The 26676-nt window shown below is 51.8% G+C and overlaps 1 protein-coding gene and 1 long non-coding RNA gene across 2 annotated transcripts in view; one reads left to right on the forward strand and one right to left on the reverse strand.

Annotated features, from left to right (window-relative positions):
* Window positions 1-26676, reverse strand: part of WDR27 (WD repeat domain 27) — a 200860-nt gene that overhangs the window by 84688 nt on the left and 89496 nt on the right. Inside the window, exons 21-23 of the mRNA XM_062187037.1 lie at window positions 26478-26599; window positions 10968-11065; window positions 7896-7998 (exon numbers count right to left, since the gene is read on the reverse strand). Of these exons, the coding sequence (XP_062043021.1) occupies window positions 7896-7998; window positions 10968-11065; window positions 26478-26599 (323 nt within the window). The remainder of the gene's footprint in view (window positions 1-7895; window positions 7999-10967; window positions 11066-26477; window positions 26600-26676) is intronic.
* Window positions 13731-26104, forward strand: LOC133756316 (uncharacterized). The gene is made up of 3 exons (XR_009865533.1): window positions 13731-13892; window positions 20128-20334; window positions 22665-26104. It is a non-coding gene; the product is annotated as an uncharacterized LOC133756316 (long non-coding RNA).

Consider the following 26676-nt stretch of genomic DNA (forward strand, 5'->3'; position numbering starts at 1 on the left):
CACACCCTTTCATAATGAAAACTTCAAGCAAATCGGATTTAGAAGGGCCATTCCTCAACACAATCAAGGCAATTTATGACAAACCCATGGCCAGCATCCTATTTAATGGGGAAAAATTGGAAGCATTCCCACTGAAATCCAAAACCAGACAAAGATGCCAACTCTCATCATTGCTATTCAACATAGTCCTGGAAGTTTTAGCCAGAGCCATTAGGCAAGATAAAGAAGTCAAAGGGATACAAATTGGGAAGGAGGAAGTCAAACTATCCTTATTTGCAGATGACAGGATTCTTTATGTAGAGGATCCAAAAGACTCCACTGAGAGACTATTGGAACTCATAGAAGAGTTTGGTAAAGTAGCAGGATATAAAATCAATACACAAAAAGCAACAGTCTGTATACACAGACAATGCCATGGCTGAAAAAGAACTTCTAAGATCAATCCCATTCACAATAGCTACAAAAACAATCAAATACCTTGGAATAAACTTAACCAAGGATGTCAAAAATCTCTACAATGAGAATTAAAAAACATTAAAGAAAGGAATAGAAGAAGATACCAAAAAATGCGAAAATCTTCCATGTTCACGGATTGGGAGAATCAATATCATCAAAATGCCCATACTACCAAAAGCAATTTACAGATTCAATGTGATACCAATCAAAATACCAAGGACATTCTTTTCAGGTGTAGAAAAAATGATGCTGAAATTCATGTGGAGACACAGGAGACCTCGAATAGCTAAAGCAATCTTATACAACAAAACCAGAGGCATCACAATACCAGATTTCAAGACATACTACGAGGCAGTTTTATACAAAACAGCCTGGTACTGGTACAAAAAACAGATGAATAGACCAGTGGAACAGAATAGAAATGCCAGAAATCAGTCCAAGAATACAACCAACTTATCTTTGACAAAGGAACTAAAATCAATCCCTGGAGCAAGGACAGTCTATTCAACAAATGGTGTTGGAAAAATTGGATTTCCACATGAAAAAGTATGAAGCAAGACCCCTACCACACACCTTACACAAAAATCCACTCATAATGGATCAAAGACCTAAATCTAAGACCTGATGTCATCAAATTATTAGAGAACATCAGGGAAACCCCTTAAGACATTGGCATAGACAAAGAGTTCTTGGAGGGGCCGGCACTGTGGCGCAGTAGGTTAATCCTCCGCCTGCGGCACCAGCATCCCATATGGGCGCCAGTTCTAGTCCCGGTTGCTCCTCTTCCAATCCAGCTCTCTTCTGTGGCTGGGAGGACAGTAGAAGATGGCCCAAGTGCTTGGGTCCCTGCACCCACAAGGGAGACCAGGAAGAAGCTCCTGGCTCCTGGCTTCAGATCGGCATAGATCCAGCCATTGCGGCCATTTGGGGAGTGAACCAATGGAAGGAAGACCTTTCTCCCTCTCCCCTCTGTAACTCTACCTCTCAAATAAATAAAGAAAATCTTAAAAAAAAAAAAAAAGATTCTAGGCCGGCGCCGTGGCTTAACAGGCTAATCCTCCACCTGCGGTGCCGTTACACCGGGTTCTAGTCCTGGTTGGGGCACTGGATTCTATCCCAGTTGCCCCTCTTCCAGACCAGCTCTCTGCTATGGCCCGGGAAGGCAGTGGAGGATGGCCCAAGTCCTTGGGCCCTGCACCCGCATGGGAGACCGGGAGAAGCACCTGGCTCCTGGCTTCAGAACAGCGAGATGCGCCGTCCGCAGCGGCCACTGGAGGGTGAACCAATGGCAAAAAGGAAGACTTTTCTCTCTGTCTCTCTCTCTCTCACTATCCACTCTGCCTGTCAAAAAAAAAAAAAAAAAGATTCTTGGAAAAGACCCCAGAGGCATAGGCAATCAAATCCAAAATCGACAAATGGGATCACATCAATTTGAGAAGCTTCTGCACTGCAAAAGAAACACTCAGCAAGGTGAAGAGACGACCAGCAGAACGGGAGAAAATATTTGCAAACTATACAACCGATAAAGGATTAATAACCAGAATATATAAAGAGATCAAGAAACAAAAAAACAAAACAAACAACCCAGTTAAGAGAAGGGCAAAGGACTTAAACAGACATTTTTCAAAAGAGGAAAGTCCAAATGGCAAACAGACACATGAAAAAATGCTCAGGATCACTAGCTGTCAAGGAAATGCAAATCAAAACCACAATGAGGTTTCACCTCATTCCAGTTAGAATGTCTTTCATACAGAAATCAACAAACAACAAATGCTGGCGAGGATGTGGGGGAAAAGGTGCCTTAATCCACTATTGGTATGACTGTAAACTGGTACAGCCACTGTGGAAGACAGTATGGTGATTCTTCAGAAATCTAAATATAGACCTACCATATGAGCCAGTCATTCCACTCCAGGGAATCTACCCAAGGGAAATTAAATCAGCATATGAAAGAGCTATCTGTGCCCCCATGTTTATCGCAGCTCAGTTCACAATAGCAAAGACTTGGAATCAACCCAAATGAACATCATGGAATACTACACAGCAGTAAATAAAAAATAAATTTTTAAAAATCCAGTTGTTTGCACCAAAATGGATGAATCTAGAAAACATCATACTTAGTTAAATAGCCAGTCCCAAACGGACAAATTCTACATGTTCTCCCTGGCCTGTGATAACTGGCAGAGCACCTAAAAGCAATCTATAATAGTGAAATTGACACTTTGAAAAGCAATGACTTTAAACAGCCCTTGTCTTGACTATTGAAGAACAGTTTTTTTTAATTTTTTATTTGTTTTCCTTTATCATATCTTCCTTATCCTTTTTTCTTTCATACTAATCACTGAACTCTTTACTTAGCATAGAGTTAACCAGATATATATATGAAGTTAATTGAAACTAGATCTTAGTAAAAAATAAGAGAAAAAGAAAGGGAAGAGGAAGGGGTAGGAATGGAGGTGGGAAGGTGGGCACAGTGGGAAAAAGTACCAAGATCCTAAAGTTGTAATTGTGAAATGTATGAAGTTTGTAACCACAAAGCCATATAGTTTTGCATACATTCCTATGGACTTACTTCTAAGGGCACAGTTTAAAAACTCACCATGGGACCCCAATTTCCCTTAAGCTGGCTGGTAAAAATAGCAGCTTAAGTGTTATAGAGATCAAATGGATAGGATTAAATGTTAAATTGATCATATAGATAGGATCAAGTGCTAAAGTGATCATATAAATAGGATTAAATGTTTGGAATAATAATAGAATTAAAAAGGAGTGAATGCTCCAACATGGGAAGCAGTCCACACAGCAGACTCATATAATGACAATTACTTTAAGTAGCACTCTGACCTCAGAATCAGCCCTTAAGACATTCAGATCTGACTGAAAAGCCCACAAGAGCATTTTAGGTATGGAAAGCCAAGACACTGTGGCAAAATTGTCCTACATGAAGGACTTTTGTGAGTGAGATCCCAGTGGAAAGAAGTTATAATCAAAGAAGGAGGTACTTTTCTCTGAAGGGAGGAAAGAACTTCCACTTTGCCTTTGGCCTTGTTTAAATACTGATGGAGTTTGTGTATCCAAAAAGCTTCCACAGCCTAGGCAGCTCATGTCAAGAGTCTTGGGTGGTCACTGATGTCATACTTAAGTGTGTTAAGTGTTAACAACAGGAGTCACTGTGCACTAACTTCCCATGCAGGACCTCTGTCCCTGAAGAGTTGTACCATGAGACTTAATAGTAAAATTCACTCTCAAGAATCACTTCATTTTAGTGTATTAAGTGAATAACATTCTTAAGTCTCATAAATTATAGTTATGGTTAAAGTTATGTTGTAAAAGATGCATAATTCTTGGGTTCTTCTTAAAAGACAATTAAGTTTCTAAAAGGAAAGAAGGGAAAAGAGAAAGGGGAAAAAGCGACATGACCTTCGAGATGCAATAACAGAACAGCCCTTGTCTGGACTCTGAGGAACAAGTTTTGGTGTTTTTTTTTTTCTTAGACTAAGCAATGAACTATTTACCTAGAACAGTGCTAATCTTCTGTATATAAAGCTAACTGAAAATAGATCTTAGTGAAAAACAGAACAGGGAATAGGAGAGGGAAGTGAAAGAGGGGTGGGAGAGTGGGTGGGAGGGCGGGTACGGTGGGAAGAATCAACACATTCCTAATGTTGTATTTATGAGATGAATACAAATTAATTAATACAAATAAAAAATTCTTGAACCTCAAAAAAATCCAGTTTGGAGGTCTTTTCCTTTCAAAATAGGATGAATGTAGTTAACAGTAATGCACTATATATCTCAAAACAGCTGGATGAGGTTTTTGAATGATAAACATGTAAGGTGATAGCTATGCTAATTACCCTAATTTGAACAATACACAGTGAATAAAAGCATCCGATTGTACTCAATGAATATGTACAATTATTATGTGCCATACAAAAATAAAAATTAGGGATGTGCATTTGGCACATCCATATCAGAACACCTGGCTGAAGTCCAGCTTCTTCTACCTCCAATCCAGCCTCTTGCCAATGTGAACCCTGGGAAGCAGAAGATTTCACAAGTACTTGGGAACCTGCCACCCGTGTAGAAGACCCAGATAGAGCTCCAGGCTCCTGGCTTCAGCCAGCATGCCTCACCCCTGCTGCTGTGGCCACCTGGGGAGTGAACCAGCAGAAGGAAGACCATTCTCTCTCTGTAACTCTGTGTTTCAAATAAATAAAAACCTTTTTAAAAAATATGAATGAAAGGAGGAATAAGAAGAAGAGGAACAACAGGAAGATGAGAAGGAAGAAAAGGAAAGAATTTATACCAAAGGGAAACTTGAAGCACAAGAGATGAAGGCAAACAACACAAATGGTAAATGTCCAAGTGCACTGCACTGCTCTTTTCCTCTCGAGGTCACATGACTATGAAATGAAATAATTATACCATCATGCAATGGACCCTGGGCACACGCAGAGGCAGCACAGACAACAACACAACAAGCGGAGGGTAAAGCCACCGACGTGAGATGGAGTTCATACACTGCACTGAAGTAGTGAAGGATCAGCTCCAGCAATCCTGCTGAATACCACACACAAGGTAGTCCCTAGACACACCACACACACACATACACTACACACACAGACTACACACACATATACCACACACGCACTACACATACACACACATATGCCACAAACACACATACTACACACACACACACCACAGACGCATACTACACACATACACTACACATATACACCACGCACACATACACCACACATACATACTGCACACACATACATACTGCACACACATATACCACACACACACTACACATATACACACGTATGCCACAAACACTCATACTACACACAACCACATACGCATACTACACACATACATTACACACACACCACGCACACATACTACACACAGATACACCATACATACATACTATACACACATACACCACACACATACACCACACACATATACCACACACATACTACACAGAGATATACCATACATACACACTGCACACGCACATATACCACACACCACACACAAACTGCACGTACCACACATACACATACTACACACACACACCACACATATGCTAATCGCTAGACATACCACACACACATATACTATACACACACATGCTACACACATGGTAATCTCTAGACACACAACACACACACATACACCACACGCACATACATATGCCACACACCACACACAACTACACACACATACACCACATGCAGCACAAACACACATACCACACACACTACACAAATCACACACACTATATACATCACACACACACTGCATTCACTATACACATACCACACACACACCACATACATCACATACACTACACATACCACACTCACTACACACACCACACACACACACACACACAAGAGGACATCACCTACATTGTACTCTGCTTTCCGATTGTCTCATCTGCATTGATCTGTTCACGTTTTTCACCTTTCCTGTGCCCTTTCGGATTATTTCAATATTTGTGGAATATGGAACGAAAAGATATGTTTTACTTTGGTACGAAAACATTGAAAACCACGCACCAGCAGGATCCTCAAGAAGACACAAACCTGCGTTTGATCCGCCGTGTGAGGGCCCAGGGATAGGCGCCCTCTGCAGCAGGACGAGCCCTCGCCAGGGGAAGGAACTGGCCGCACCGCGACCCCCGACGGTGAGGGATGGGGTCCTGCGGCCGGGCCAGCCAGCCCTGGGCATTACCCCACCCCGGGTCTCCACCCTCACCAACCCCGAGCCCACCCTCAGGTGCTACGCTGGGGGAGTGAGTTCCCAGCACATGAACTGTGGAGGCCACTTCCCCTGCAGATAGATCACAGCTTATGCTGTCAATCAAGTGTCACTCCAATCCTCTGAATAGCTGTAATAAGCTTCTAGGTTATGTATCAGCTGCAGGATGGTGAAGTTTTAGAATACCTTTTTTTAAAAAAAGATCTATTTACTTAGTGGAAAGGCAGAGTTAGAGAGAGAGATCAACCCTCCATCTTCTGGTTCACTCCCCAAAATGGTCACAACACCGGAGCTGGGCCAGGCCAAAGCCAGGAGCCTGGAAGTCCACCCAGGTCTCCCGTGTCGGGGCAGGGGCCCAGGCACTCGAGCATCTCCCCCGTCCCCAGGTGCATTAGCAGGGAGCTGCACAGGAAGTGAAGCAGCTGGACTTGAACCAGCTCCCACACGGAATGTCTGCATTCCAAGACAGCAGCTTAGTCTGCAGGCCACAGTGCTGACCCCTGGGATACATTGTGTCCAGGGGCCGGCGCCGTGGCGCAGTAGGTTAATCCTCTGCCTGTGGGACCGGCATCCCACATGGGCGCCGGTTCTAGTCCCGGCTGCTCCACTTCCGATCCAGTTCTCTGCTGTGGCCTGGGAAAGCAGTAGAAGATGGCCCAAGTCCTTGTGTCCCTGCACTCACGTGGGAGACCTGGAAGAAGCACCTAGCTCCTGGCTTCGGATCTGCGCAGCTCTGGCTGTTACGGCCAATTGGGGAGTGAACCAACGGAAGGAAGACCTTTCTCTCTGTCTCTCCCTCTTACTGTCTGTAACTCTAACTCTCAAATAAAATAAATAAAACTTAAAAAAAAAAATGCCCGGTGTCCTTTTCCACGCACTCTCCACACGAGCAGACCGCCTCACTCAGAAGTGTGTCGAGCGGCTCTGGGGCAGCCACGGGCACTGGCAGTGCGTGAACAGTAAGTGATGCATTGTACAATTTTAGAATGCTTTCCCATATAAAAGTTCTACAAACCAGGTTTCAATTTTAATTCCACTCCATTGGGTTAAATTCAATACGAAAAAAATTTAGAAAATAAATATGAGGGGCTGCCGCCTGCAGTGCTAGTGTCCCCATAGGTGCTGGTTCAAGTCCCGGCTGCTCGACTTCTGATCCAGTCCCTGCAAATGTGCCTGGGAAAGCAGCGGAGGATGGTCCAGGTGCTTTGGTGCCTGCGCCCCCGTGGGAGACCTGGATGAAGCTCCTCGTCCCTGGCTTTGGCCTGGCCCAGTCCTGGCCGTGGTGGCCATCTGGGGAGTGATGGAAGACTCTCTCTCTCTCTCTACCTCTGCCTCTCCTTCTCTGTAACACTGCCTTTCAGATAAATAAATAAATCTTTAAAAAATTAGAGAGAGAGAGAAAATTCTCTCAGTTCTATTGTAAGGTGATTCTTTTCAAAATACACTTTCCCACTGCGGCTGCTATAACAAATATCACAAACATGGCTACTTACAAACAACAGGCACCCACTCCTTGATGTTCTGCTCACCAGAACACGTCCTTCTCACCTCACATCTTACGTGCAAGACTCTCAGAACACAACACCGCCCCGCCCAGTGAGACACTGCCTGCCAGGCAGCAGCACCACACCGCCCACGGGGGAAGGCCAGGAAGCACTCACGTGGCGGTCCTCGGCGCCACAGGCCACGAATCGCCCACAAGGGCTGAAAGCAACGCCACAGGGATAGCAGCGGCTGGGGTGCCCTTCAAAGCGGCGCTCACACCTGCAGGGAGAGAAGCCCCTGAGGAGCCAGCCCGGGACTGCGCACGAAGTGGAGAAAAGGAAGGAACAAACTTACATGTGCGAATTACTATAGGTAAATAAGTCACTACGGAGTCTCTAAAAATACTTCATGGTTCAAAACCACAAATTCCCGTTGATGACAATGAGTGTTTTATATATGAGAAATATTAACTGATAAATATACCCTGGAGATTTTTTAAAATTACAAAGACAAGTCTTCTAAAATCATAAATTATTTAGATAAATAATTCAAAGACGATGAAACATTCTACTAACAATGATTAAATTTTCACAACCAACTATTTGTGAAATGCTACCTAAAATGTACTTGCTGCAAAAAATGTTGGGGAATTTGTGATGTTTTATTGAGAGAATCTCCAGACCCTCTGGAGACAACCAGAGCCTTCCCAAGGATGCCTTCACCTGACAGCGCCTTGGCCAAGCGCCTCCGGCACTGGGCGAGCAGCACAGTAGCACAGGCACCATGGGCAGCACAGGTACCACAGGTACCACGGGCAGCACAGGTACCACAGGCAGCACAGGCACCACAGGTACCATGGGAAGCACGGGTACCACAGGCAGCACAGGCACCATGGGCAGCACAGGTACCATGGGCAGCACAGGTAACACAGGTACCATGGGCAGCACAGGCACCACAGGTACCACGGGCAGCACAGGTACCACAGGCAGCACAGGCACCACGTGTACCACGGGCAGCACAGGTACCTATGGGGCCCTGAGCACTGGGCAAAGTCCCCCACGCACACAGGGGCTGGGGCCAGGGTGTCTCCAGTGCTTCTGTTCATCCTGTCCTTATGAATACAGGAAGGGTCTTCAAAGCATCGTGTAAAATGTGCATTTTATACATTTTATATAAATTATGAAAACACTATGCATGGTTTCAAAAATTTTCCACACTAAAATGAACTTAACTTTTCATATTTTCCCACTAACTTTCTGAAGTGCCTTATACACAAATATGGTATCAACATATTTTACTGTTACACACATTATATATTTAGTGACTGTGATAATTATATGATTATTAGGAAACACACACATATATACAAAGGAGCTTTAAAACGTTTGTGGCCAAATGGCATCACCTTTTAATTCCATTCTTCCATGAACTTTTGGAAGTACCCTCCGGTGTGTGTACGTGTGCAGTGAGACAGGGAATATGTGCTTTAACAGGATTCTATATCCTCATAAAGCACAGTAACTTATATTAATTAACCTCGGTAAATCTTTTTTTTTTTTTTTTTGACAAGCGGTAAATCTTTTTCTTTTTTTTTTCTTTTTTTTTTTTTGATAAGCAGAGTTAGTAAGAGAGAGAGATAGACAGAGAGAAAGGTCTTCCTTGGGTTGGTTCACCCCCCAAAAGGCCGCTACAGCCGACGCGCTGCGCTGATCCGAAGCCAGGAGCCAGGTGCTTCTCCTGGTCTCCCATGGGGTGCAGGGCCCAAGCACTTGGGCCATCCTCCACTGCACTCCTGGGCCACAGCAGAGAGCTGAACTGGAAGAGGAGCAGCCGGCACAGAATCTGGCGCCCCAACCGGGACTAGAATCCCGGGTACTGGTGCCGCAGGCAGAGGATTAGCCAAATTAGCTGCGGCGCCGACCTAACCTCGGTAAATCTAAGGAAATGTCCTCACAGGGGGTGTGACCAACACAACAGAAAACCAGATTCAGGGAGCTGCTCCGAGCCTGGTGTCCGGGTCAATGCAGACGGACAGCAACCAGCAGCCAATCACGTCTCAGGAAGCTGCAGCTGAAGGCCGCCCACCACCTCCCCACAGGCTCTGAGGCTCAAGAGCTGAGGCCAGTCATCCTCCAGAACAAAGACCAGCACCGCGACCTCCTGTGCAGACTTGCAGGGCACCCGGCCCACGTGTAGACCACCCCCGCTTGGTCACGTATAGACTGCTCCTCACTTGGTCACATGTAGGCCACCCCCGCTTGGTCCACGTGTAGACAGCCCCTCGCTTGGCCCACGTGTAGACTGCTCCTCACTTGGTCACGTGTAGCCCACCCCTCACTTGGCCCACGTGCAGACAGCCCCTCGCTTGGCCCACGTGTAGGCCACCCCCACTTGGTCACGTGTAGACAGCCCCCCGCTTGGTCACATGCAGACAGCCCCTCACTTGGTCACATGCAGACAGCTCCTCACTTGGCCCACATGCAGACAGCTCCTCACTTGGTCACGTGTAGACAGCCCCTTGCTTGGCCCACGTGTAGACTGCTCCTCACTTGGTCACGTGTAGGCCACCCTCGCTTGGCCCACGTGTAGGCCACCCCCACTTGGTCACATGCAGACAGCCCCCCGCTTGGTCACATGCAGACAGCCCCTCACTTGGCCCACATGCAGACAGCTCCTCACTTGGTCATGTGTAGACAGCCCCCCGCTTGGCCCACATGCAGACAGCCCCTCACTTGGCCCACGTGAAGACAGCCCCTCGCTTGGCCCACGTGTAGATCGCCCCTCGCCTGGATGTTCAGTGCCTGCAGATCAGCCATGACCTCACCACACGTGGTAAGAGATCAAGGGGCCGGCACTGTGGTGTAGCAGCTGAAGTGCCAGCATCCCATATGGGCGCCAGTTCTAGTCCCGGTTGCTCCACTTCCAATGCAGCTCTCTGCTGTGGCCCGGGAAGGCAGTGGAGGATGGCCCAGGTCCTTGGGCCCTGCACCCCATGGGAGACCAGGAGGAGGTTCCTGGCCCCTGACTTCAGATCAGCGCAGCTCCGGCCGTTGTAGCCAACTGTGGAGTGAACCAGTGGATGGAAGACCTCTCTCTCTCTCTCTCTCTCTCTCTCTCTGCCTCTCCTCTCTCTGTGTAACTCTGACTTTCAAATAAATAAATAACTTTAAAAAAATAAAATTAAAAATTAAAAAAACAAAGCGATCCAGCTTCAGGCCTCAGTGCAGCCCTGGGAGCCGCATTCCTACCTCAGGGTCCGCAGGTCCCACAGCCGAACGCCATCGCCAGTGGCTGTGGTCAGGAAGAGATCATACGCCGGGGACTGCTGGGCAGCAAACGGCGACCCCTGCGGGGGAACAGGGACACCAGCTGCAGCTTTGAGGCTGACCTAATGAGCAGGATGCCAGCGACACCTCCCAATATCCGAATCCGAAGGGAGAACCAGCACACACTTTGCCCATTCATAACAGCTGCAGAACCAGACTCAGAAGCGCCCACGTGAACCACGAGTGAGGTAGCTCCTGGCCTGCAGAGCTACCCGCAGGTTTTCCCTGCAGGCAGCACCACCCGTGCTTACAGAGCGGTGAAAGATCAGAGGGCCGGGATATTAGCTCCAAAACCCATCTGTCAAGCACAGATCACAAGGCACTCAGAGCACTGACGGTCAGGTCACACCCAGGCCATGCTGAGCAGGGCTCTCGGGGCATCACGTGTCTCCGGAGTGTGGCTGCCCCCAGCCCTGGCTGACCTGCCAGTCTCCCTGCGCTGCTGTCACAACTGCCTGGTGAGCGGAAACGTCTCCCCGAGTAGAACTGGGCAGAATCCACGCATAGGAAGGTCTGTCCCAGAACGTGACGCAGAGGCACGAGCGACAGCGGCTCTCGCCCTCCCTCCCGGTCGAGAATATTAAACTGTGGATTCAGACCCACAAAGCACCACGGACACCCCACAGCTGCTCCTCCCCCAGGAACAGGAAGTGAAGGCTCAGTGACCACGGCGACAAACAGCCCCCTGGGGGTCTCAGCTCTGTCCGTCATCACACCTCTGCTCGTCCTCTTCGCACACCTGGGAAGTCACAGCCCTGCCACACCCATCTAGGCAAGAAGCCTGGCACACGAGTGTTCCACACGCGGCCCCTGGTTACGAGAGCTCGGAGCTCGTGGTGGAAGCCAGCAGCTGTTCAGCGCGTGTTTACGGATCACCCACTAGACGCTGGCACTCGGAGTAAAAACACTAAAACACAGACCCAGCCTCAGGGGAAGGAAGAGGGTGACGGCAGCACAGCCTCATGGCAGCCCCCCTCTCCGAGTCAGAAACAGGAGGACGGGGACTGGTGCCTCGGCACAGCAGGCTCAGCTACCGCCTGCCGCGCCAGCACCCATGGGGGTGCCAGTTTGAGTTCCTGCTGCTCCACTTCCAATCCAGCTCCCTGCGAATGACCTGGGAGAGCAGCAGAACATGGCCCAAGTGCTTGGGTCCCTGCACCCATGGGACCCATGGGGAGGCCCAGACAACGCTCCTGGCTCCTGGCTTAAAGTCGGCCCAGCCCCGGTCACTGCAGCCATTTGGGGAGTGAGCTAAAGGATAGAAGACCGACCTCTCTCTGCCTATCCGTCTTTCTGTGTGTAACTCTGCCTTTCCAATACATAAATAAATCTTTAATAAAAAAGAAAAAGAAAGAAGGAAAAAGAAACCGGAGAGCACAGAGAGATGCATGATGGTCAGCCCAGCCAAGGACAAGGACGGCCTTTGAAAGTTTGTTGAGTCTAACAGAGGGCGCGGAAGAAGAGAGAGTGAAGAACACACATTAGAAGAAACAAGAGGAAGAGGAAGTATAAAACAAGATCAAATGTGGGAGTCATCAACAGTTGACAAACAGCATCCACCAACCCCAAGGAGACCAGAGCAGGCGGTGCGAAAAGGCGTGGCTGAGGCGTGGCTGAGGCGTGGCTGAGGCGTGGCTGAGGCGTGGCTGAGGCGTGACTGAGGTGTGACTGAGGCGTGGCTGAGGCCTGGCTGAGGCGTGCCTGAGGCGTGGCTGAGGCGTGACTGAGGCGTGGCTGAGGCATGGCTGAGGCGTGGCTGAGGCATGGCTGAGGCATGGCTGAGGCGTAACTGAGGCGTGGCTGAGGCGTGGCTGAGGCGTGACTGAGGCGTGGCTGAGGCGTGGCTGAGGCGTGGCTGAGGCATGGCTGAGGCGTAACTGAGGCGTGGCTGAGGCGTGGCTGAGGCATGGCTGAGGCGTGGCTGAGGTGTAACTGAGGCGTGGCTGAGGCATGGCTGAGGCATGGCTGAGGTGTAACTGAGGCGTGGCTGAGGCGTGACTGAGGTGTGGCTGAGGCATGGCTGAGGCGTGACTGAGGCGTGGCTGAGGCGTGGCTGAGGCATGGCTGAGGCATGGCTGAGGCGTAACTGAGGCGTGGCTGAGGCGTGGCTGAGGCGTGACTGAGGCGTGGCTGAGGCGTGACTGAGGCGTGGCTGAGGCATGGCTGAGGCGTGGCTGAGGTGTAACTGAGGCGTGGCTGAGGCGTGGCTGAGGCGTGGCTGAGGCGTGGCTGAGGCATGGCTGAGGCGTGACTAATGTGAACTGCGAAGGAGTTAGAAGTGGCCTAGTTCACGTTTTACTGGAAACGCGGCCGTTGGGGTAGTTACGATCTGTGCTTCTCCCATTTGTGGCCCGTGGAGGGCAGTTCATGAGTAGCGGCTCCCATGTGGCTGTGGTCGGTTTGAGCCGTTTGATGTACATTGTGTAACCGAACAAAAATATTTTACAGTTTATTAAAAAATAAGCTGTTAACACGGTGTAATCTTACACTCCTCTTTCATTCCATCACATACCATTCAGATGGTCATTTGCAGGAAGTAAAACCAGTTATTTTCCTATGAAAAAGCCTCAGAACAATTCTTCTTAATAAAACACCTCTCATCCAAGAGCGTACACAGCGATTCCCGAAACATTAGTCAGCACCAAGAGGCCACAGAGGCTGGGGGAGGCTCAGCCCCCGGGCACCGCTACAGCAGTCGTAAGGGATGCCGAAGACATGTGAAGCGGCTTCCTGGAGAAAGACACTAAAACTCTCAGCAAAGACAGAGTGCGGAAGAGAGGAACCCCCTGGGAACCGGGGAGCCTCGAGGGCCTGCCCTGTGCCACGGCCTCACCTATCAGCTACCAGGTAAGGGGCTGTGGGAGCACTGTGTCACAGACCAGGGGGAGGGGCTGTGGGAGCACTGTGTCACAGACCAGGGGGAGGGGCTGTGGGACACACATGTCACAGATCGGGGGGAGGGGCTGTGGGGACACACGTGTCACAGAGAGGGGGAGGGGCTGTGGGGACACACATGTCACAGACCAGGGGGAGGGGCTGTGGGGACACGCGTGTCACAGATCAGGGGTGAGGGGCTGTGGGGACACATGTGTTATAGATCAGGGAGAGGAGCTGTGGGGACACACGTGTCACAGATCGGGGGAGGGGCTGTGGGGACATGTGTGTCACAGATCAGGGGTGAGGGGCTGTGGGGACACACATGTCACAGACAAGGGGTGAGGGGCTGTGGGACACACATGTCACAGATCGGGGGAGGGGCTGTGGGACACGTGTGTCATAGATCAATCAGGGTGAGGAACTGTGGGAACACACATGACACAGACCAGGGGGAGGGGCTATGGGGACACACGTGTTATAGATCAGGGAGAGGAGCTGTGGGGACACACATGTCACAGACCAGGGTGAGGGGCTGTGGGACACACATATCATAGATCAATCAGGGGGAAGACCTGTGGGGACACATATGTCACAGACCAGGGAGAGGAGCTGTGGGGACACACATGTCACAGATCGGGGGGAGGGGCTGTGGGGACACACATGTCACAGATTGGGGTGAGGGCTGTGGGGGCACGTGTGTCACAGATCGGGGGAGGAGCTGTGGGGACACACGTGTCACAGGTCGGGGTGACGGGCTGTGGGGACATGCGTCTCACAGATCAGGGGGAGGGGCTGTGGGAGCATGCATGTCATAGATCAGGGGGGGAACTGTGGGGGCACGTGTGTCATAGATCTGGGGAGGAGCTGTGGGGACACACGTGTCACAGACCAGGGTGAGGAGCTATGGGGACATGTGTGTCATAGATCTGGGGAGGAACTGTGGGGACACACGTGTCACAGACCAGGGTGAGGAACTGTGGGGACACGCGTGTCACAGATCAGGGGAGGAGCTGTGGGGACATGCGTGTCATAAATCGGGGGAGGAATGTGGGGGCACACGTGTCACAGACCAGGGGGAGGGGCTGTGGGAGCACTGTGTCACAGATCGGGGTGAGGGGCTGTGGGGACACACGTGTCACAGACCAGGGTGAGGAACTGTGGGGGCACGCATGTCACAGATCGGGGGAGGAGCTGTGGGGACATGTGTGTCATAAATCGGGGGAGGAATGTGGGGGCACACGTGTCACAGATCAGGGGGAGGGGCTGTGGGGACACGCGTGTCACAGACCAGGGTGAGGAGCTGTGGGGACACACGTGTCACAGATCAGGGGGAGGGGCTGTGGGGACACGCGTGTCACAGACCAGGGTGAGGAGCTGTGGGGACACACGTGTCACAGACCAGGGTGGGGGCTGTGGGACACACGTGTCACAGACCAGGGGGAGGGGCTGTGGGGACACACGTGTCACAGATCAGGGGGAGGGGCTGTGGGACACACGTGTCACAGATCAGGGGGAGGGGCTGTGGGGACACACGTGTCACAGACCAAGGTGGGAGCTGTGGGGACACACGTGTCACAGATCGGGGGAGGGGCTGTGGGGGCACACATGTCACATACCAGGGGGAGGGGCTGTGGTAGGAAGGCAAGCCGACAGGAAGCGGGGGGATGCGGCCCGAGACGAGGCGGCCCCAGGCTTGGTCTCCGGGAGGCTCGGGGGACAGGGAAGATTCTGCAGACAAGGGACTGCACGGGAGCCAGGAGGCGGAGACAGCAGACAGCGCCCCCCACCCCCCTCCCCGGCTGCCCAGCGACCCTCCTGAGAATTCCCTTCTCCAGCATTCCCCAGGGCCCACGGACCCAAGCAGTCCTGTGTGTGTTTGGGAGCCAAGCCCCACGGAGACCGTGCACTGCAGGACACAAGGCGAGGAGGACCAGGGCTCACTCTCCAGCCGGCAGGCCCAGGAAGCCCCAGCTGCTGGCAGAGCTGCCGTGGTTCTCCAAGTCCCAGCCCAGCCCCCCTCCCCTCGAGCAGAGTGTACAGGGAGAGGCCCCAAGAAGCGTGGGCTGGGCACCCCTGGGATGTGCAGAATCCCCACACACCGTCCAGTTCACACCCCGATTTCCAAGGACAGACAGACATGTCTGCTTTCTGCCTTACAGCCCAAATCAGCCTCCAGGCAAGCCCTGGCCACACAGAGCAGCACCGGTCCAGTCAGGGCCCCTGTGGGTGCAGCAGCCACATCTTCCCCCTCTGGCCACTCCCCTGCCTGCGTCTCTGCAGGGGGCTCATCTCCTCTGGGATATGAAAAACTACTGAAAACAGATTTATATAAAATCTGCTATCACTCTCTATTTTTACCAGAGCTATAAAAAGAAGCACTTTGGATAGAAATGGCCCCTTCATCTGCACCTTGGCAACACAGCCCCACACTGAGATGCAGGGGGGCGGGTGTTCCCGGCAGGTAACTCTGCACCTGTGGAGGGGGTCTTGAGCCTGCTGGGCTCCACTGAGAAACAGCACAACAGAGCCCTGGAGGAAGCCATCAGTGGCCCTTGTGCAGGGGCAGAGAGCACTGGCGGGGGCCAAGGGCAGTGTCCGCAGCCCAGGTTGCTCTCAGCACATCGGAAGGAGCTGTTACCGAATGCCCTCCATGGCTGCTCAGCGGGAAACCTGCCTGGCTCCCACAGACTGAGGCAAGTGCTCGTGGGCCTTGTTGGGTGAGGTTAGGCGTGAACGGTCCAACGTAGAAAGAAAGAAAATGTTCACAGAGGCAAATAAACAACCGACAAAAATCCACCCGGTGGTGCTGACGGCGATGAGAGAACGGCAGAGAAGCTGCACTCGGGACCCTGGGCGCACAGAGGACACGCGGGAGCTGGACGGGCTCTGCCAGGGCGTGGGAGCAAACCGCAGTTCCACCAGTCACGGCCCTCCCGCCTCTCTGTGAGACTCCCAAGACCACACGCACAGTCTGACCACTCGGGATCCTTCACGGGCCGGAGACCTGGGGCAGAGCAGGCGAGGTCCTGCTCCACATCAGACGTGCCGGACACATCAGGAAGAGGCGTGAACGACCTCCAGGAGCGGGCTCAAGTGGCCTCTCCATGTTATCAGAACGCTCAAGACTCCAGTAACTTAATCACAGGAAAAAGCAGACCGGCACATCTACCTAAGTGGGCGACTTCCAAGCCTGACAGCCACCTGGAAGCAGGTCCAGGGGAGGGCAGCACGGCCCAGCACTGGCACTGACAGCCCGGGCTGTCTGGGTTACCCAGTGAACAAGTCGGCAGAGTTCTATCAAACAGGTGTCAGGGACGACAGGTGGAGACACAGGAACTCGCATTCACTAGCTCAGGATGGGCTGCAGAGAGGCCATGGCCAGGCGGGGAGGGCTCCACCGAGAGGCCGGGCAGGTCCAGGGCTCTCACTCAGACACAACAAGAAAGGAATCACACCGAGATCCAGCGGTCACCGAGGACGCCAGCAAGGCCAGCACAGCTCACGCTGCACGGCTGGCCACGGAGGCCACGGCCAGGACGACTCAGTGTCGAGTCCAGCAGGAGCAGGCTTGACAGGAGGGGCCTGCAGCTCATGGCCGCTGAAGGCTGAAGACAAGCTGTGGGTCAACGGAAACATCTTCCCGAGACAAACGCACTTTTACTTTAACCCTAATGAAATCTGCACGGTGCCAGCAGTGAATCAGCAGGGCCTTGGCCATTTAACTCTGCTCGGTCCCTGACCCAGCACAGCAGTGGGTGTGCAACGCTGGCCCAAGAGCATCAGACAGTTTGGGGTCCTCCTTGCCCTCTTCGGGAGCTGTCAGTGCAAGGTTACTTCCTGTCTTAGTAAGGAAACAAGGTTTCCTGTTGCTATTTCAAGTTGTTTACAGGATTTTTAAATTGTATCTAAATAACATCTATACATCTGAAGACATTATGGGTCTGTTGAGTACTAATACTTTTAAACACTCTTTTAAGAATATAGGAAAATGAAACAATTTAAAATTCCAACTGGGAATTTTATGACAGTGCCACAGAGATTTCTACAGTCTGCTACATCATAAAGAGAGCCCAAGCCGTGTACAAGCGGTCTGTGGGGTTCACAGAAACATCTTCTACACACTCTGCTATGGATCACAGAAAGTGCATCTTCTTCTTTGTTAAAAGATGTTTTACTTATTTATTTATTTGAGAGGTAGAGTTACAGGAAGACAGAGGGAGAGGCAGAGAGAAAGGTCTTTCATCTTCTGGTTCACTTCCCAGATGGCTGCAATAGCCAGAGCTGAGCCAATCAGAAGCCAGGAGCCAGAAGCTTCTTCTGGGTCTCCCATGTGTGTGCAGGGACCCAAGGACTTGGGCCATGTTCTACTGCTTTCCCAGGCCACAGCAGAGACAGACAGGAAGAGAAGCAGCTGGGACACAAACCGAAGCCCATATGGGACGCTGGTGCCACCGGAGGGGCTTAGCCCACTACACCACAGCGCCGGCCCCAGAAAGCGCATCTTCTAGACCCAGTCTGCGGTGGATCTTAGCAAGTCCATCTATCCCTTCAAGCACTTTGTCCCTCTCACCCTCAGCCATGGTTGTCAGACTTACAGCAAGGATTACACTTTTAAAAACTATTTTTATAACAACTTAGCTGATGCACTAAAGACTGAGAGTTCAGCATAAAATATGTAACTTACATAAAGGCCAACAATGAGATGATAACTCCTCAGAGCATGAGAGTAACAAGGGCTTATTACTGACGTCTGTTTACGCTCCTGCTCATGGCTAGAAACACAGGTGTAAATGTCTTCTCTCTGCCACTGTATCAGAAACACTGGCGCCATCCCAAAATGCTGGCACTCAGAGAGATCATGGAGACCTTGTGGGCACGTAATGTGCAAAGCACAATGGCAGCTCTAGCAACCATCGCTCAGAGAGACCACTTCGCACTGCCGGGGCAGGCTCAGCAATCATGGAGGAGAGGCAGGCTCCAACGGTTCCAGTGGCCGTGAGAAACCTGCCACTGGGACGTGGACAGGTGGGGCAGGAAGGGACCGGTGCAAGGGTGCCTTACGGGGCAGAGATGGAGGCCGAGCGAGGCGTCTGCCTGCCAAGGGCTGGCTCCTGCCTTTACCAAAGGCACTGAAGGCAGCTGGTCGGTCTGTGTGCAGAGAGCACTGGCCGGCAGCTGGGTGCAGAAGGGCCAGAGAGACGCCGGGGAACCGCTACAGGCTCAGTGGCCAGGGCAGGTGGGACTCAAGCTGTAACTGAGCCCGACCCCCGCCCTCCAGCATCCCCTGCTGGCCGTCACCTTTCTGAGGGTCTGCGCTGGCCACGGGAAGACAGCAGGAGCCCACTGTTGGGGGCAGGGCAGTGGTGGAGCACAGGGTACCGGGCTTTAGCAGGACACCGTATTTCTCCACGTGATGCAGCAGGACAGGCTGGTGCCACGGACCCGCCCACTTGGACCGGCTGTGCTCCCCTACCCCCCAACCCTCAGCCCGACCCTCCTGTGCTGAGAGACCTCGTGGTGCCCCACGCCCTCATGGACTCATCCTGACACTGAACGTACAGCGATTTCAGAACACCTCTCTGCCTGTGATCTGCAAAGGGCTTTCGGGGCAAACGGGTGTTGCCTGACCCTCAGTCCGCAGCGTGAGCACGAGTGTGGGCTCAAGATCACGGTCCACAGCAGAGCGCCGGCGGCTGAACCGCTGACCCTTCGCTCAGGGTTTCTCCACACACAGCCAGTCACTCAAGACTCAAGACTCGCTGACAGCCAGCGCAAAGACAGGTGAGGCAGACGTGGCCCGGCCGACTGCGAGGGAGCAGGGCCTCGGTCAGCCTGAAGCGTCCGCCTCACGGAGCTCCCGTCAGATAATTTCCCGACGGGAAAGCCCTTACTTCCTACTAAAAACAGCACACTCTGACCTGAGAGCCCGTGCCCGGCTATGCCGTGGCCCGTCTGCCGGGGGGCAGAGTTCACGGTTCTCCATTGCCCGGATAACCCCCTGCCCTGAACTCACTCAGAGAGGAAACACAGGCACAAGCACTGACGCTCACGAAAGTCAACGGGGGAAAGAATGAAGCCTGGTGCTCTAAATTTTGAAAATAAATGCATTGCAGTCATGCCAACGGAATGCGAATGCCTTTTAAAAAATCTTTATGCTCTAAACTGACCTCATGGATCCTCACTGTCCAAGTGAATTCTTTTTCAGGGCTGGAAGTGTTGTAAGACAGCCATGATGGTCTTTCCAACAAAACGTATTGTAAAGCTGCAGTAGAGCTAAGGTGAAGAGAAAGAGCTGTTCGGCTTCATCAGACGGCTCCAGAGTCACCGTGTATTCAGATGCTGGGATAACAACAATAACCAAGAGCAGCCAAGACCAACTCAGCACGAAATGAAGACATGCAGACACCATCAGGTCTGGAGTCAAGCGCGCACTCTGTGTGCCAGCCAGCGGCTAAGTGCTCGGGCTCTCTGTCCACGGCAGGGCGTGCTAACCTGAGGTGGACACCATGATCCACACACCAATGCAGCCCCAGCAGGCAACATGGTAGAACGCGCCAGCCAGGCTCCTCCTCATCAACACACGGGGCTCTCCTTGGGTGGAGAAGAGGGAGAGGCAAAGCTGTCCAGGCCAAGGAAGCAGGGTAGCACTGGCCGGACTGCCAGCCACATGCAGGAGCAGCTTCAGCCCCAACCCTCAGCATCTTGGTCGTTAAGTGTCCTCCCAGGGGCCAGCACTGTGGTGTAAGTTAAGTTTCTGCCCGCACTGTTGGCATCCCATACAGGCGCTGGTTCAAGTCCTGGCTGCTCCACTTCTGATCCAGCTCCCTGTTAACGTGCCTAGGAAAGCAACAGAAGATGGCCCAAGTGCTTGGGCCCCTGCACCAACATGGGAGACCCAGAAGAACCTCCTGGTTCCTGGCTTTGGCCTGGCCCAGCTCCGGCCATTGCAGCCATTTGGGGAGTGAACCAGCAGATAGAAGATCCCTCTCCCTCTGCCTCTCCCTCTCTCTCTCTCTCTCTCTCTCTCCCTCTTCCTTTCCTCCTCCATTGCTCTCTCCCTCCCCACCTCTATATTGCTGCCTTTCAAGTAAATAAATAAATCTTGTAAGGAAAACGTCCTCCCAGGAGGCTGTGAGAACATGTGGACGACAGAGCAAAGGGCTACAGCCTTGCCAGGTTCTCAACATGACATTCACAAGAATCTCCCTACATGGACGCTGGCCTGTGTCCTCATGGCTACACAACTCTGCAGTCTGAATGTTTGGTTCGCCAAAATTCAGAAACTTAAATTTTCACCTCCAAGGTGGGGGTGCCAGGAGGTGAGGTCACACAGGTCCAGTGCCTGACAGAGGAAGCCCCAAAGAGCTCCTGTGGCCTGTACCTGGGAGGACACAGAGACAGGAGAAGGACCTGCCAGCGCTCCCACCTTGGACTCCAGCCCCCAAGCTGCGATGGGGAGGCTGTTGGGAGGAGCTGCCCATGTGAGGTCCAGCCCCCACGGGGAGGCTCGGTGGAGGAGCTGCCCTGTGTGAGGTCCAGCCCCCACGGGGAGGCTCGGTGGAGGAGCTGCCCTGTGTGAGGTCCAGCCCCCACGGGGAGGCTCGGTGGAGGAGCTGCCCTGTGTGAGGTCCAGCCCCCACGGGGAGGCTCGGTGGAGGAGCTGCCCTGTGTGAGGTCCAGCCCCCACGGGGAGGCTCGGTGGAGGTGCTACCTGTGTGAGGTCCAGCTCAGCAGCCTGGATGGACTGAGCACTCTGCGTGTAGGACCCTGGTGCACGTCAATCGACATCTGTGATTTTACTCCATATACATGTGCATGTACGTATTTTATTTGAAAGGCACACAGAGTGTTCCCATCTGCTGGTTCACTCCACAAATGCCCCAGATGGCCAAAGCTGCGCAAGGCCGAAGCCAGGAGCCTGGATCTCAACACAGTTCTCTCACGCGTGGCAGGGACCCACGTGCTCTGAGCCATTATTCACTGACTCCCAGGGTCTCATGAGCAGGGGGCTGCAACCACGCAGAGCTGGGACTTGAACCAGGGACTCCCGCATGGAATGTGGACATCCCAAGTGGAGTCTTAACTGCATCACTGACCGGCAGCCCTCGCCTTCTTGACTTTAAATGCAGAGGACTGTGAAGGCCAGGGCGCACGTGGCTTCCACTGCAAACTCTCGGGCTGCGGCAGGGCACACGCTGTGCTTCAGACTCCTTGTAAAGCCACAGCACGTGAGAATGGGCGGTTCCAGCTCGCACGCGGCTGCCTGCGGCACTCTCCCATCAGTCAGTGTCACGTACAACAGTCAACTCCACAGAAACGTTTCACGTCCACATCTACCACCTGCTACCCGTGACTTCCCTGAAAGCAGAAATAACCCCGAACGCAGATCCACCACTGGAGGCAGCACAGTGCACGTGCACTCGCCCTAACACCCACAGGAACAGGGGCCGTGCAGTCAGGCGCACAGGGAATGAAGGGCACAAGGCCATCACACACGCACACGTAAGAACAGTGGCTCTGCCTGATGCAATTAGCATTGCTGAGAGGTTCCCAGCATCACCTTATGTAATCCTTTTTTTTTTAAACTTTTATTTAATGAATATAAATTTCCAAAGTACAGCTTATGGGTTACAATGGCTTCCCCCCTCCCATAACTTCCCTCCCACCCCAACCCTCCCCTTTCCCGCTCCCTTTCCCCTTCCATTCACATAAAGATTCATTTTCAATTCTCTTTATATACAGAAGATCAGTTTATGAAAAAGCCAAAAACTCCTCCATAGCGACACGTGAACAGGAGGGAAAAACAAGAAATCACGAGGTATCACACAAGAGGCTACAACATTCTCCAAAGGAAATGACTTCTCCTGAGAGTATGAGAAAAATCAGCTGGCAAAGAACTGTCTTCATCATTATTTTAAAACTAAGCTACTACTTCTAAAAGGCGTTTAACACTGCACAGTGACACTCTGCATTTGCACCCTAAGCATCCAAACCAATTTTGAGCAAATCTGACAATCAGATGGAAAAGCTGATCTCAGAGCTCTCGTTCCAAGCTCCCTTCCAGACCAAGTCCTACGGCTCCGCCATGAACAGGACAAGAGCAAGGGCATCGGGCACTGACACTCGAAATGCCGACAGGCAAATGCCAAGAAGGCCCACTTTTACCCATGTGCGTCACATACCGCAAATTCGAAAGTTCAGCAAACAAAGAAATTTTTTCTAGAATTTCACAACAGAGACAAGTGGAGGTAGCAAAAGCATGGTAAGGGGCAGATGGTGGCCTAGCATGGGAGCCACCAGCTACAGCACCCACGTCCCACACCAGAGGGCCTGGCTCAACTTCCTGCTACTGCAGACCCGGGAGGCAGCACAAGACCCACGAGGGGAGATCTGGACTGAGTTCCCAGCTAGGTTTGTTGTGGTTATCTGGGGAGTGAGAAGATGCCTCTCAATTAAATTTATTTTTCAAAGATTATATTTATTTATTTGAGAGGTAGAGTTATAGACAGAGGGAGAGACAGAGAGAAAGGTCCTCCATCCACTGGTTCACTCTCCAAATGGCCTCAATGGCCAGGGCTGAGCAGACCTGAAGCCAGGAGTCAGGAGTCAGGAGCTTCTTCAGGGTCTCCCACATGGGCACAGGGGCCCAAGCACTCGCGCCATTTCCCACTGCTCTCCCAGGCCATGGCAGAGAGCTGGATCGGAAGAGGAGCAGCCGGGACTAGAACTAGCATCCCAACCCAAATGGGATGCTGGTGCCACAGATGGAGGCTTAGCCCACTATGCTACAGCACAAGCTGATAACAATATTTTTAAATGTAGCCTTTACAACATTAAAGAAACATATGAGACTCATTTATCTTCATGACAGAAAAGTTTTAACTGAAGAATGGCAATATTTGGTAAATTTAGTCAACTCTTACTGACCTGCGTTATCTACAGGCTCTCAGAGACTCCAGGAACATGAATGCAAGACTACTTAACATTTCAAGATATTTTAACCTTAGCAACATTGATCTTTGAATAAATTTCATATGTTTTGATAATAAAGCATGTAGAAGTTTTAAGGCCATTCATGGGATTTCAGCCTCTGAAGTCTACTTGCTGGCCAGTCCCCTCCCACCTGCTGGGCGGGCACCTGGCCCGGCAGTCGAGCCTCCGCCGGGATGCCCACAGCTGGCACGGAGCGCTGAGTTCAAGGCCCTGCTCTGCTTCCACTCCCCGCTTCCTGCGAACGCACAGCCAGGCAGCAGCGAGCGATCAAGTACTTGGCTCCCTGCTGCCCACATGGTGCAGGCAACTGGGGAGCGAACCAGAGAACAGGAGCTCAGTCTGTGTGTGTCTCTCTCCGCCTCTCAGATAACTAAACGAAATTTCAAGATACAAAAAGGACGATTTCCTCTCTAGACTTACAACGTGTCTTCTTTTGCTTTTTCAGCAGCGCTGTGCAGGGTTCAGATCAGCAGGTGTTGGTGGAGCTCACTTCAGGCACCAGCTGCCACCGCAGCCAGACAGCGTCACTGGAACTGTGACCGCACTCACGGGGCTCCAGAGCCCAGCGCTTTGGCCTGCAGGTTTCACCAAACCAGACAGGTACTCCAACACGCCACATCCAAGCACCAGCTACAGTCTCCCGGATCTGCACTCGAGTGTGAGGGAAATCCTGACCCTGGAAGCACCACAGGCATCAGGCTAGCCATCATTTTGAAAGTCAGTGACTCAGTTATCCATCTCACTCGGGAGGCTGGCAACAGACGAAGTCTGACATCAACCTCACACTCAGCCTAATCTTGACCAAGCAGTGAATCTAGTAGCCCGAGACCACAGCTCACACACACAGAGCAGCGTGCCTGTTCTCACCCAGCCCCACCTCCTCCCGCCCCTCCCAGAACTGAGACTCAGGAACCACGCACAGAGCTCGTTCAACAGGCGCTGCTTTGTTTTTGCAGTCTACCATTATTGCAGCCCTGCAAAGAAACAGTAAAATTCCCCACAGGTCCCCCGTCAGCTGGGGGCTACTGCACTACTGCACGGTGTTCACAACGGGTTTGCTCTGCTCGTTTGCAGCCCAGAGGCACACACAGAAATGCCCAATCGCTTCCCCCACGCCCGCCCAGCTGGTATCTTCCATAGCACTGCACAGACCTGGAAAACTTCTGCCCTGACAGCAGGTGTGCTATCAGTGAACTGCCCAGTGAATAAGGCTGAGGGAACATCAGGACAAGCACCCGCCTGCACCCGAGAGGGCCTCCTGCAAGCCTGGGACACCCCGCCCCAAGCCCCTGGATCTGCCTCCCTGCACAGCCAGCAGACAGGCCTCAGGGACCGTCTTCCCGCGGTCCCTGCTCTCCCGGTGGCCCCTGCACAGACTTCACAGGGCCCCAACAGCTACAGCTGCACTCTTCCAGAATGGCTTCGGCAGCCCAGAACCCACGCCCCCTTTCCCATGGGAGCGGCTCACATGTCACCCACGCTGTGGGCTGTGCGCGTGGCCTGCTCTGGGTGGCGTCAAAAACCTCACCAATGATCCCACACAGGGCACCACCAAAAAGAAGTTCAAAGTCAGCCTGGAAAACTGCTCAACTGTGGATAACAAAGTCTCTCTAAACAAAACACAGAATTCACTTGGTAAAATGAAGCCCTTAAATTATAATGTAGATTTCAGAAGGCATTTAAAATGAAGCCCTTAACCTACAAAGCCTTCCCAAACATATTGAAAATCACAATGGCAGTTTTAGTCAAAACCAAACAAAAACAGTTTTGTTCACAAGTCCTAGGTGCTCTTTTGGGCAACAAATTGTCCCCTGGACTGAACGACTTTGGGACTTCAAACTCGTCGAAGGGCGACCCCCTCTCAGCCCAGGGCTGTGGACAGCATGGCCTGGCTGCTGCACCTCCCAGCATTCAGTGCAGTTACCTACAGCCCCAGACCAGCCCGCTTGGAGTGGTCATGTATCACTGGTAAAGCCGAGAACGGGCCCGCAGAATAACCCAAGACCAGCGTACAGAAATGGATAAAATGTGGTAATAAGACATCAACGGGCCCGCAGAATAACCCAGGACCAGAGTACAGAAATGGTTGCAATGTGATAATAAGACATCAATGGGCCCACAGAATAACCCAAGCCCGGAGTACAGAAGCAGATGCAATGTGGTAATAAGACATCAATGGGCCTGCAGAATAACCCAGGACCAGAGTACAGAAATGGATAAAATGTGGTAATAAGACATCAACGGGCCCGCAGAATAACCCAGGACCAGAGTACAGAAGCAGATGCAATGTGGTAATAAGACATCAATGGGCCCGCAGAATAACCCAGGACCAAAGTACAGAAATGGTTGCAATGTGATAATAAGACATCAATGGGCCCGCAGAATAACGCAAGCCCGGAGTACAGAAGCGGATGCAATGTGGTAATAAGACGTCAAGGTTGGAACGACTCGTGACCAGAATGAACCGCGGCGGTTACAGAACTGCGTCTTACATCTGCGCTCGTTAAACAAGTGAAGCACACGCGTTTACAGCGGACGTGTATTGTCCAAAAACTCACTCACCTGATTTTGACAAATCTGATGGACAGGCCGCGAATGGGCTTCAGCTATGACGGCAGCACTGCAGCCCGCGTTGAGGTCGAAGACTTCCAGGCTCCTGTCCCGGGCAGCCGCGAGGACAATGTCTGCACATTCAGTTAGGGGTCCTCCTGCTGACCGTGGCCCATGGAGGAGACAGCTTTATTTCTCATTACTATTAACA

This window comes from Lepus europaeus, chromosome 3 (genome assembly GCF_033115175.1).
Source record: "Lepus europaeus isolate LE1 chromosome 3, mLepTim1.pri, whole genome shotgun sequence".
Classification (NCBI taxonomy): Eukaryota; Metazoa; Chordata; class Mammalia; order Lagomorpha; family Leporidae; genus Lepus; species Lepus europaeus.